General features: G+C 60.1%; 1 protein-coding gene across 6 annotated transcripts in view; it reads right to left on the bottom strand.

Annotated features, from left to right (window-relative positions):
- Positions 1 to 369: 369 nt before the first annotated feature.
- LOC102402957 (MLX interacting protein) overlaps positions 370 to 12,612 on the bottom strand; it is a 56,961-nt gene continuing 44,718 nt past the window's right edge. For 2 of the 6 annotated variants that reach the window (XM_025267691.3, XM_025267695.3), the window contains exons 4-17: positions 12,232 to 12,321; positions 11,656 to 11,697; positions 11,180 to 11,351; positions 10,456 to 10,545; positions 9,550 to 9,641; positions 7,893 to 8,559; positions 7,324 to 7,445; positions 7,007 to 7,223; positions 5,357 to 5,484; positions 4,764 to 4,868; positions 4,528 to 4,655; positions 4,283 to 4,406; positions 3,113 to 3,242; positions 370 to 2,594 (exon numbers count right to left, since the gene is read on the bottom strand). In XM_025267691.3, the coding sequence (XP_025123476.1) occupies positions 2,320 to 2,594; positions 3,113 to 3,242; positions 4,283 to 4,406; positions 4,528 to 4,655; positions 4,764 to 4,868; positions 5,357 to 5,484; positions 7,007 to 7,223; positions 7,324 to 7,445; positions 7,893 to 8,559; positions 9,550 to 9,641; positions 10,456 to 10,545; positions 11,180 to 11,351; positions 11,656 to 11,697; positions 12,232 to 12,321 (2,382 nt within the window). In that variant the 3' untranslated portion in view covers positions 370 to 2,319. Of the gene's footprint in view, positions 2,595 to 3,112; positions 3,243 to 4,282; positions 4,407 to 4,527; positions 4,656 to 4,763; positions 4,869 to 5,356; positions 5,485 to 7,006; positions 7,224 to 7,323; positions 7,446 to 7,892; positions 8,560 to 9,549; positions 9,642 to 10,455; positions 10,546 to 11,179; positions 11,352 to 11,655; positions 11,698 to 12,231; positions 12,322 to 12,612 lie in introns of those variants that run through there. The other 4 variants (XM_025267693.3, XM_025267692.3, XM_025267694.3 and 1 more) reach the window with 4 other exon arrangements.

The raw sequence follows: 12,612 nt of genomic DNA, 5'->3' as shown, positions 1-12,612 counted from the left end.
GGGTCCCCGTGCCCTGGCTGGGGACCCCAGGACAAGGGTCAAAGCTAGGGCCACCCCCCGTCCGGCCAGACTCAGTGGGCGAGACTCTGAAACAAGAAATCTTCCAGAGCAAGAAACAATTGTGTCTGTGTTAAAAAATACAGCTTTGTGGCCCTATAGCCGTGATACTGGTGAGCACCAAGAAAAATGGATTTAAGTAAATATCTCAAAACAAAACATGCATCGAGTTAACCGTCTGCTGGGACACACCGCATACACACACCCGCACGTGCCCACACACAGACACACGCACACGCACACGCGCCCTTCAATGCTTCATACAACCTAACAGCTTTAAATATTTAAAAAAACAGAATCGTGAACATTAAATCAGCCAAAGGGCAGGAGAGGTAGGCCAAAGAAGCAAGAGGCCAATTTTATATCCCATGGAGCTAAAAAAAATAAAAAATAAAAAGACTCCCAACATGGGGTGGGGAGAAAGCTACTGATCTCAGAGAGGTCGTGGCTGGGCCGAGCTCCACGGCCGCCCACGCGGTTGACAAAGGCACAGGAACAGGGATGCGGCTGAGCGCAGGACCCTCTGCAGCCCCTCGTGGCCGGGAACGTCTCTGATTTTCCTTTGTTTTCCTTTCGAGCCTCGCAGTGCTCTTCCCCCTTGGAGGGAGACCTCGTGTCCACTCGGGGGGGGAGGCTGGGCTCTCATCCCGCCTCCCAGGGGACACGCAAGGCTGGCCCAGCCTGTCTTGTGCCTGCCCCTCAGGAGAGCCATCCGAAGGCCTGTAAACACGTGTTCTGGGGAGGCAGAGGGGGCCGCCGGGGCGCTCCTGATGGGGCCGGCGTGCAGATGAGGGAGCGGAGGCAGTGGCATGGCCGGCCACGCGGGGAGGACCCTCCTCCGTCCTCCACCAGCGGAGGCTGAGGTGGGGCTGCCCCCGGGGCACCTTCCACAGGCCTCCAGGAGCCAGTGGGAGCCTCCGAAAGGATCCAAGCTTCAGCGGGCGGCCCGCAGCAGCCCCCACCACAGCTCTGCCCAGCCCAGCAGGACTCCTGGCCTGGCCCTTCCTTGCTCAGGCAGGTCTCCATCTCCGGCAGGGAGGACAGAGTTTGACGGGGAAGCCTGCCGGCCTCTGAACTTCACAGCAGGACGTGAAAAGCAACATTCTTTCAATGCGGAGGTAGCCCTGGCTGGGCTTCCTGAGTGTTAGAGAGCATCCTTCTGCCTGGAACTGCTCCCGCAGACGCGGCGAGAGGAGGACTGGCACGGGCCCCCTCCTCCGAACCCTTCCAGGTGTAACTTCCACCTTCGGAAACGGCCTGCTGGCCCCACAGGCCCCCCACAGTCCTCTGCCTGGACCAAAGCGGAGTTCAACTCCTGACTGACCCGGAGCCGCCTGGAGACAGCTCTGAGGCAGCCACCTCGGAGCTCTGTGTCGACCGGTCAATTTCTGCCTCCAAACACAAGACAGGGCAGATGCCGGGGGTGCTGGCGTCTTTGGCCCAGGAACTGGGATGGACGGGCTGGGGCTCCCGGCTGGACAATCCAGCTGAGGGGGCCCGGTCGATGGCAGCACTGCGGAGCCCGGTGCTTCACACGCCGCGCCCACAGGGCTAGCGCTGTCCTTCAAGCACAGCTGTTCCTGGCTGGGAAGCAGGTGGGGCGTGAGGCGGCAGGGCCTGGCTGAGCCCCAGCCATGCGATTCCTGGGTTGGTGCCATCGTGGCTGCCGTGATGCCAAGTGGAACCAAATCCACTTGTGAAACAGACCACAGCACCACCCGGGGACTTCCAGGACTGAAGCAGCTCCGCATCACTGGCACGTCCGTTACCCTCTGGGGCACACATACCCACTGCTTTGCACACATGTGCTGGAGGGTTTCCTGGCCCTGCGAAGCCCGAGCCGACATCTGCTCTATTAGGTCAGAGTTGGGGGAGGAAGGAGGAGACCTTCCAACAGCCCAGGGGTGCCAGAGACGCGACAGGAGGGTGTGTCCCAGACAGCAGCTGGGAAGGACCCTCACGCGTCCTAACTTGGGGGAGTGGGTGAGGTCTCCTCCTGCCCGCTGGCTCCCTGCACGGATGCCACACCCCCCCCATCCCCCCGACACCCCACCAGCAGGACAGGACAGAGAGGGGCAGCGTCCCCTCGTTTCCCTTCATCTGGGCTTCTCTGAGGCGAGGGGAGGTCAGTGACTGAGGTCGCTGAGTCAGAGTTCACAGCAAGGGGTCCCCAGAGCTGGGCTATTGCTGTTGGCAGGACCCAAACCTGCTTCAGACCTGAGCGCGGCATTTGGAGCGGCCAGGGCCACAGTCGCAGGGAGGCTAGGAGGCCCTGAAGCGGGAGAGGTGAGGGGCGCAGCCTGCTTTCCACGGGCGGGAAAGGGTCTCCTCGGCATCCCACACAGCCACGTGTCTGCTAAGCACTGCTAGGACTCCCCGGCTCTCTGGCTGATTCTGGTGACGGCCTCTGCTGCCTGCTCGGGCAGCTGGGACGGGTCTGTCAGGATGGACGTGGTGGTGCTCAGGTGCCGGAGGGTGTTCAGCACGGCTGCAACATAGAAGGGGGAGCCTGCAGATGCGGCCTGGGGGAGCCAGCTCTGAGCCCGAGAGACAGAACACACGGTTACACGTGTACAACCCGAGGGGCAATCCTTAGGGCCCCCCAGACCAGGAGAGGCACAAACCCCGGGGGAGCCTCTGCTGAGGTCTGAACACTCACACCTCTGCCTTTAAGATGACGCCCGATCCTATCTGCCACCCTGCAGGAGAGTGGGGAACACCCTGAGCCGTTCCTGCTTGTCCCTGTGACCTGACACACAGCCTTGGTCCTTATGAGAAGAGCTGAACATGAAAGTGTGCCTGAAAACGCCTGACACAAGGCCAGTGGAAGAGCAGGTGCTCAACAAACACAAGCTGGGTCTGATCATCAGACAGACACACGGAGACGGTAGAAAGCCGAGCGAGGCGCTGGGAGGCACCCCCTCACCTGCAGGGCCTCACCCTCCTGCCCCAGGTGCGTGCAGACCAACTATGGTGGAGGCTGGGATTTCTGCAGCCGCTTCCATGGCTAAGCCTCCCACGGCCCCACAACGCTCCCCATGCAGCCCCCACTCACTTGGTCTGAGGATGGGCAGGGAGCAGTGCTCGTCCAGCCAGGACAGCGCCGTCCGGTGCAGCTCGTCCAGGCTGCTGGTGGACACCACGCCCTTGAAGGACTCGAAGAGTGGCTTGATGATGACGCTGAACTGCATGGCGCTTGGGTTAAAGAAACCATAAGCCAGCGCAGAGAGAGCCGAGTCCAGTCACAGGCGTGCCTGTGACCGACACCGCTCGGGACTGGCAGGGTATTGTGCACAGCTGGGGAGGGGGCTGGAAGGGTGGGGAGAGATGTCCCTAATCGTCCCTGCGCTCAGGCTGTGACCTCGGTCCCCACTCTCAGCCTGATGCCGAGGAACCTGCCACTGACCACAGAGGTTCTGACTTGTCCCAGCTCCGCTCAGGGACCAGAGCAAAGGGGGGACTGGAGCTGGTGTCGGTCGTCTCTTCCTGTAGAACCTGCCCAGGAGCGCACACACGGATACCCCCGCCCTCGCAGCCCTCCTCTCCTGTGAACCCTCCTCAGCCTGTCAGTCCCACGGCCAGGGGTGTGGCAGCCGACCCCGCACATGTCCCCACCGTGCGCTCAGGGGCACAGCGGAGGCTGGGCGGGGACGGACAGGGCCAGAGCCGTCCCCCCTAAGGGCCCTGCTGCCATCTGGAAGGCCAAGTGGTGGGAGGCCTGGGCCCCAGGGACAGAGCCCAGCACTCAGGCATCCCTGTCTCGTTAACAGCTGTCAAGGGCACGTGGTACAAACCCAAAGAACAGCCCAGAGGGAACCAGCTTCAAATCCAGGCTCTGCCACACAGTCACTCTGTGAGCCCCGGTTTCAGGTGGCAGGACAGAGCTGATGCCGGGACATGTCAGAGCAGATCCCACCTCCTCACTCCCACCAGCGGCTCCAGCCTCCTCTTCCCTTCTCAAGGACTCGGCAGTGCAAAGCAGGTCTGTTCTGTGTCCCCGGGAAGCCCTCAGCCAGTACACTCACCAAGGACAGTCCCCTCCAACACTGCAGGCCTGGCCAGGCCCCTGTCTCTCTTGAGACAGAAACTAGCATTACCTGTCTTGACCAACTCAATGACAACTATTTAGAGAGCCTCTTTCTAAAGGAACCGAAGGGTCAGTGTTGCTGTTTCAGGTCACGGGTTGTGGGGATGGGGGGAATGAGCAAAGAAAACTCAAAGATACAATCCAGAACTTCCAATTCTGCAGGGTCCGGCTTTTCACATATTCGTCAAACATGTCTCGCATGTGATCAAACTGGCGCCGGGTGACAGGGACGCCCGTGGCAGGGAGCAGCTGCTGGCAGGAGCTGAAACGACAGCAAGAGTCAGGGGAGCTCTGTGGGGCTGGGGGTCCAGCTGGCAGGCCCGAGAGAGCGAGGGGAGGACGGACCCCCTCCACCCCCACCCCCGCCCCAGGCCCAGCCTCACAGGATGGTGGCGTTGAGCTCCTCGATCTCCTCTCGCAGCCGCCGGGCCTCCTCCTGCATCTGACTGCGCTCCTGCTGCAGCTTGGTGATGTACTCCACGGTCTTCTGCAGCGTGATGGCGTGGCTGGTCTGTGAGGGGGCCGGGTCAGGGCGCGCAGCACACCAGGCGCCCCCACGTGCTGGTCCTGTCGGTCCCCGCCCTGCCCACCCTCTCCCCCGACCCCCACAGCCACTCACCAGCTTGGTGTTGTTGGAGATTAAGCTGTTCAGGGTGTCGAAGCCCATCTTGATGTTGAAGCGCCTCTTCTGCTCGGCTGAGATGTGCTTCATCTGCCGGTTCTGCTGGGGAATCGACCCGTCACTGGCCTCAGGGTCCCCCTCCCCATCCCCACCTGCTGCTCAGATTCTCTATAAAGAGCTATGTGGAAGGAGGGGATGACAGGGAGCTAAGAGGCTCCTGGAGGAGCCAGGAGGGGACAAGATGGGGCTAGAAAACCATCCCTACAGAACAGAGCACAGCGAGGGCCTGGCGCTGCAGATCCAGCCCTTCCCGGCCACCCCGCACCTCAGACCCGGTTGTGACAGCTGCCAGCCCTGCTCCACAGAGCGCGGGGCCACTGTCACCACAGGGCTGGGGCAGGTGGGGCGGGGAGGAGCCAGCATGCTCAAGGGCAAAGCGGTGAATGTCCCCATTTCAGGTGTGGGACCCCTGTCAAGCCTGTGGGGCTTTCCAGTATGTCTCCAGTAGGGACGTAGCTGTCCCCGTGGCCCCTGGATACGCTTCTCCCTGCTTCCCCAGCCTTCCTAGGGGATCAAGACCCAAGAGGTACCTTTAAAACAGCCACGTTTTTGGGGTCTGCAGGCGATTTCCCTGAGCAGTTGTTCTGGGGGGACTGAGGACTAGGGCTCTGCTCGGACGCACACGGGGAGGCCTGCCCTGAGTTCGGGCAGTCCCGACCTGGGAAGAGCAGAGATTCCCCTTAGGGACCAGGCTGTGCCAGCCGTGTGGGGACTCACCCACAAAGGGAAACCCACCCTCAACCTCTCATGGCAGCCCAGAGCAAAAACTAGGCAAATCCTTGCCAGCATCTCGGGGCGGGGGGCAGCGGGGTGGTCCTGGCTAGGCTGACGGGTGCAGCGGTCACAGGTCTGGGAAAGGAGAGAGGCCCGCCTCCCAGAGCACCAGGGGCCCCTCCACGTCTGCAAGGCTCTGGTGCTCACCCTGGGTGGCAAGTACTTAAGCTATCTGTTCTTTGAACTCTACGTGTGTGTTTTCTTATACTTTTTTCAATTTTACCCACCCTAGAAATCCTTTAATTAGGAAAACAAATGAGCTCTTGTACCCACAAATAACTCGGTGGAGGAAGCCTGTGGCCCTGGCTCAGGAGCTGCGCCCAGGAAGCCCCTCCCCGCCCTGCCTCACAGCACTGGCGTGCGGATGCCTGAGGCTCTGTCCTCTTGATGCTGCTCTCCTCTCTACCCTGCTCTCAAGCCTCCAGCACGGCTCTAACCTCTGGTGATCCACCTCAGTGGACAAGGCGACGTTTTCCCAAGCCCCCACACGGCATTTCAGGGCCCAACCCACAGCCAGTCCGTGTCTGTATTTTCCCAGACGAGGGTCCTCATTCTTCAAAACCTGTCCTCGGACGAGTCCCTGTCTGACCCCTGTAAGCAGAGAGCTAGCTCCCGCTCATCATGTTCTCCTCTCCACTTTAGAAAGATGCTTCGGCAGAGGGCTCTGGGAGCAGCCACGCTGGTTGTATCTAAGACAGGAAGACACTCTGGTCTCCCTCTCCGAGGTGGCATCTGGCTCCACCCCTCCCCAACGTCCCCCGCCCGCCCCCACCAGCAGCAGAGTCTTGGGAACATCATTTCCCAGACCTCTCAGACCTCCCTGGGCAACATCAGTCCTACCCCAGCCGTCTCACCAACCGAAGTCCAAGCCGGGGAGGCAGGAAGGGGGCTCCCGAGGTACGCTGTCAGCACACAGGCCAGGGACAACCAGCCAAACCCAGGCAGGCTGGGGGCTCCCACGGCCACAGCAACCACAGGCTTGCAGTTTCTGAAAACCGTCTAAGAGGACCACCCAGGCCCTCTTGTGGATCAGGACTGGCAGCTCAGAGCCTGGTCTTTTAAAAAATTTTTTAAAATCTTTCTTGGCATGGCATGTGGGATCTTAGTTCTCCGACCAGGGATCAAACCTGCACTCTCTGCAGTGGCAGCACAGAGTCTCGACCCCCAGACCAACAGGGACGTCCCCATCAGAGCCAGGCCCTTCTGAAGGAGGCTGAGCGGTGTCCCTGTGAGCACACAAGCTGCCGGCACCACAAGGTGCTAGCGGCTATCCCTCGTTGATCCTGCACTTAGCCTAGGCCACCGGCAGTTTTGGATCCCTCACCGCCCGGCCTGGCAGCCCAGGCTCCACCCAGGTACCCTTGGCAGCCTCCCCGGTCCAGCAGCAGGCCCCCTACTCCACTCACGCGGTCCCAAGCGGTCCAAGCGGAGAGCTGAGTCACTGGAGCCCGCGGCAGGGACCTGGGCAATGCCCCCGTGCAGCGGGCCCTGCTCGCCCTTCACCAGGGAGTCGGGCACTGTGCTGGGAGGGAAGAGCCGGGACACGGGGGTGTGCTGGCTACCCAGGCCAGGGCCGAGGTCTGTCACCAGGATGCTGCTGGGGAACTCTGTGACTCCAGGAGCCTAAGGGGACACAGAGGAGGGAGGTCATTCCGAGCACAGCTAGGCCGGGTGAGGGCCACCCAGGATCATAAGATGTTGAGGGCCTGTCCCGGCCACTCACCCTGGTGAGGGCAGCAGGCGTGAGGACCACGTTGGACTGGGACACGGTGGAAGCCAGCATCCCTTCTCTCTTCAGAGGGCCTGACGTCATGATCACTGCCTGCGGCTGGCCTGGGAAGGCAGCTGCCAGAACAAGGGGAGGTGAGGGTGGAGGCCCAGCTGTGTGCCTGCTCCTGACACGGGTACTGAAGCTGGGCCAGCCAGGCTGCATGGGGGCTGGGCGGGGGGAGCCTCAGGAGCAGCACACGACCCCTCTGCTGTCACTGAGACGCCGCCCCTCACTGTAGGGCATGGAGAGACAATGCTAGATTTTTGCAGCTTCTCCTTGGTGGGGACAGATTACAGACCCAGGCAAGAGATGACCAGGGCCACGTTTTTCCCCATACTGGGTTGAGACTGGAAGAAGACCACAGGATAGAAAACAGACCCGATCTACACACATCGTCTTTTACAACCCTTCTGCTTCCAAGTTCATGACATGTGTGTGTCACGAGTTTGCCAGCCTCGGGACAGGAAATGTCCTGGGAGTGGGTGGGGGGGTCATACTTGCCTTCCCCCCACCTGACTCACCTGGGGTGAGGCAAGCGTTCTTCAACACCACGGACACCGGCTCTGGTTTGGGAGCAGGCACTATTTTGGGGGGCTGCTTGTGCCTCCCCCCAGGCAAGGAGACGGGCTTGGGATGCAAAAAAGTCAAACGGGGTTGGGGAGGCCCGACAGTCGGCGGCCGGGTGACGGGAGACAGCGCCAGGCCATAGGGGGACCCGGAGGGGGGAGGATAGCGCGTGGTGATAATAAGGCCCTGGCTCTGGCTGAAGGTGGTGGCAGAGGCGTCGTGGGTGAGAGTGGCGGAGGCCGTGTGGGTGATGACGGAGGGCGACTTGCCAACTTCGGCAAACTTCTGGGGCTGCAGGAAGGCGGGGGGAGTTGGGGGGTTCAGGGCAGTGGCGGGAGGGGGGCCTAATGGCAAGACGGGGGAAGGAGGCGGCGGGGCGGGGCTGGGCGAGAGCAAAGGCATGGTGAACACGGGCAGGAACGGCTGGGGGCCGCTCAGGGGCGGTGCTGAGGGACCCAGATCTGCCGGCTGCATGAAGGGGTCCCCAGGCTGGGGCGGGTGTTCACAGCCCTGCCCACTCGTGGGGTCCAGGGCAGCGGCTGCGGGGGGTGCGATGAAGCTGTCGGGGAGGCTTGCGGTGGGGAGATCGGTAGGGAGAGCGGTGGTTGGCAGGATGCTCTCCTGAGGAAGGAAGAGAAATGCTACAGTCACACAGCTCGCCGCCACTCTCCAGCGCTACACGCCACGGAGCCCAACACGTACACCGTGTGCCTGGGACACAGCCCCAGGCAAAAGGGACAAAGGTGACGTCTCCCAGGCCCGGGACTGCTAATCTGGGGGAGATGGAGCTGGGTCTCCCCGGGTGCCGGCTGGGGTCTTGTTTCCTTTGGGGACTCAGTGATAACACAGGGCTCAGACACAGTGACTGTCTGCACACACTTGGCTCACAGCCTGGGGATATCCTGTTTCTGGAGTCCGGCAGGGTCCCCCCAAAGTCCCTGCTATCTTCTGTTACAGAGCAGGGGCAGCCTGGCTCGCAGCTGCTCAGGAGGCTCCCCCAGGACACTGTCTCATATCACCTTCTAGGGAGGTCACGTCTTCCTAAAAGGGAAATGCTATAAGGAATCAATTGTTCGGGTATCGGTCACCATAGAAGAAGCTCTTCCCTGAGCCAGATGAAAGAAACGGGGGCCAGGGCCCACTAAATGGATACTAACTGAGAGCCTCTTAAGGGCAACGAGCCGGGCCTCCCTCAGCTCAGCGGCCCCAGCTCCTGGTAGCCAACTTGTGCTGAGTGCGTAGCAAAAAGGAAAAGAAATACAAGGAACTTCTTAGCAACCACATTTTTCTTTGCTATCTCACTGGTCCTTTCTTTTTCAAAAAAAAGTTATTTATTTTTAATTGAAAGATAATTTCACTGGTCCTTTCTTAACTGGTCAAGATGAAGCTCGCCACACACAGGTTATCTGGGGCCTTAGGGGGGAGCATGCATTTACTGAGAGTGTCTCCCACCTTGTGGACACCTACAGACGCTCTCTAGGAGGGCTAGAATAACTTCTCTACACATTATGTGTGAGTCCAGCACTGGATCGAGCAACCCCTAGCACTTCACTGCAGAGGTCTGATGACTGGAAGCCCGGTGCCCTTTCCCTTTCCCCAAGTTCCCTCTACCTGAGCAGGTGGGCTGTTGGGATCTGGTGCAGGTGTTGAGGCGGGTGCAGGCAGCATGGAGCCAAAAATGGAGCGGCTGGAAGAGAAAAGGTCTGAAAGACAACATCGGGGGCCTGTGAGCTCTGTGCCTGTCATTTGACTGAATTAAGATCCAAACAAACTGGGCACTGAACCCCACCTTACCCAGAGGAATGCCATAGCCAGAGGGCACCCCTCCCCCCGCACTGAGGTAACTCTGCTGAAACAGGCCCTCTGATTGGAGTTGTACATGCTGGCAAACAGTGTGGGCTCTGAAACAGCCCCAGGCCTCGGTGGCAGCTGTGTTTAAGGATTGCGGGAGCTCGAGGATCATTTATAACTGCAGGGAACCGCAAGGCGGCAGCTGTGTCACCAGCGCCCCCTGCTGCCCAGAGGGGGCACTGCTTGCAGTCAAGGCCGAACCTGGGGCTCTGGGACGCGCAGGCTGAGAAACACTGCAGACCTTGCTGCTGCTGCTGCTGCTGTCGCTTCAGTCGTGTCTGACTCTGTGCGACCCCATAGATGGCAGCCCACCAGGCTCCCCTGTCCTTGGGATTCTCCAGGCAAGAACACTGGAGAGGGTTGCCATTTCCTTCTCCAAGGCATGAAAGTGAAAAGTGAAAGTGAAGTCGCTCAGTCGTGTCCGACTCTACCAACCCCATGGACTGCAGCCCACCAGGCTCCTCCATCCATGGGATTTTCCAGGCAAAAGTACTGGAGTGGGGTGCTATTGCCTTGCAGCTACTACCAAAAAAAAGCAAGCTTTGGACGAATTCTAAGACCGCTCCCTGGCCCATTCTAACAGTTCCTCTCTATGAAAGGGAAGCCCGGCCCACTCTGTCCTGGGCAAAGGGAGACGCAAGCTCTCGCTCTGCCCCAAGTCCTCACCCTGGAAGGGCTCAAAGGTGTCCATGAAGTCCAGGTTGGGCTGCAAAGGAATCAGCCCAGGTTGAATCATGTCTGCGTTTCCCAGGTGCGCTGTTAGAATAAAAAGGAGACAGGGATTGTTTGACCTTCTCAGTCCATGTTGTGGGAATGTATGAGGGGCCCAGATTGGATCTTCCTGGCCCTACTCGCATTCTCCTGGGCTAGGATTTCTCAGGGGGGTTCATGGGCATTCTCCACCCTCAGAGGGTGGGAAAGAAAGTGAGTTTTCAGGGGAAGGGTAAACTGAGTATCTGGGAGCAGACGCTCTGCTGTGAACAGCTCTGCAGAGACCCCTCGGTGCTGACTTCAGTCTGTGGGCTCCTCCCGGAGGGTTAACTGGATGGCTGCAAGCTCCCAGATGAGAGGCCAAACAACTGGAGTGCATATGATTTTCTCGAGAGTGAGTCTCAGGTCCTGTCACTGGCCCCAGGCCCATGTCCTCAGGTGAGGGGACAGGATCAGAAATGTGAAGTCGTTCAGACCAAAGACCCCACTGTTCCCCGGCAGCAGCACCATAGGCCTGATGGGGCCCCCACACAGCAAGGTCGGCCACGCCTTCTCCTCAGAGCTCCCTCCAAACAAGCGACAGAGGCTCAGGGATGGACCCAAAGAGGAGCCTGCCCTGGGGACTCCTCCTGGGGTGGAGATGGCACCCTTTTCCATCAAGGGTCTGGGGGCGGGTTACCTATTTCACGGGGGTTGGGCCAGGCCACGGGCGGGTGGGAGGAGAGTGTGGAGAAGAGAGTGTCGCTGAACTCCGACATGAGCATGTCCGTGTCCAGCAGCGTGTCCTCCTCCATGGGGACTGGCGTCTTCCAGCCATCCCGGTGCTTGTGCCAGTAAAGCATGTCATCGTCCTACCACCAACGGGGGAAGGAAAAGCCAAACGGGCACCGGTGACTTGCAAGTTCTCAGTCAAGTCATGCTGGGGAGATACGTGGCCCAGTTTCTCAGAGCAGCAAGGGCTGCCAGGTAAGAGACGAGGCCAGGGGACGGGGACCTGCAGAGAACTGGCTTCTGTCCTTTATGTCCCTCTTCTGGCCCCAGGGAGAGTCCATGTCCCCACCACCTTCTGCTGCGGTGCTGGGCCACCCACGCCACTGCTGTTTCTTGTAAAGGGGCAGGTCCCGTGAGGGTCCTCACAGCCCCGCACTCGCTCACCTGGGCCAGGCTGGAGAGGTCCTCATCCTTGTGCTGCTGGAGCTGCGGAGAAAGCAGAGAGGGGCAAGGTGGTCCCCCAAGGCCCAGAGAGGGGACAAGGCCCTCAGCCTCTCCTCCCCAGAAGAGGATCACTTTCAGAGCATCTAGGCCTTCTCTCTCTGGGAGGAAGGTGGCGAGAAGGATCCTGCCCCTGCCATCCCCAGGGTGAAGCTGGGCTCAGAGATTCCTGACCAGCGTTTGTGGAATAAACGGCCCCAGCCCCAAGCTGGACAGACTGAGAACAAAGCTCACACAACCAAAGCAGGTCACCACTTGGGCTGGGATAGAACGAGGGGCTGCAGGGGCCATGGTGGGGGGCGGTGGGCAATGGGTTGACAGCTCTGAGCCAGAGCCTCAGGGGTCAATGTACTGAGTAAATATGGGCTGGAAGTCCTTTTCAAATGTATTTGGCTGCACCGAGTCTCAGTTGTGGCATGTAGGATCTATATAGTTCCCTGACCAGGGATCGAACCCGGGTCCCCTGCCTGGGGAGCACTGCGTCTTAGCCACTGGACCACCAGGGAAGTCTCCAGATACCCTTTTCTTGAAGTAGGTTCTCCACTTGTGATACTCCCGGATCACGATCTCTATGCGGCTTTTCCAGTACTTTCCTTCTGTGGTGATGGCCTGTGGGAGAGACGCGGGGCAGAGGGAAGAGGCGGTGTTGGGTTTTATTCGCAGAGCTCACCCTGCCAGCGAACAAGCGTCTGGCTCCAGACATCAGGCCCGGGCACTCCAGCTCTGAGTCGCCAGCTGCTTGCCTGCGGCTTCATCCACAGAGTGTCGGCCTCTGCTGGGCCATGCCCAGCCTCTGAGTGAAGGTGAGCTTTCACTAGGTTATCTTACCCCCCCAAGATAACCTAGGGGACTTTGGGGGCCCAGGGTCCAGAGCTTGGACTGGAGTAAGGCTCAGATAAA

This window comes from Bubalus bubalis, chromosome 17 (genome assembly GCF_019923935.1).
Source record: "Bubalus bubalis isolate 160015118507 breed Murrah chromosome 17, NDDB_SH_1, whole genome shotgun sequence".
Lineage (NCBI taxonomy): Eukaryota > Metazoa > Chordata > Mammalia > Artiodactyla > Bovidae > Bubalus > Bubalus bubalis.
This window is presented reverse-complemented; position numbering and strand designations above follow the sequence as displayed.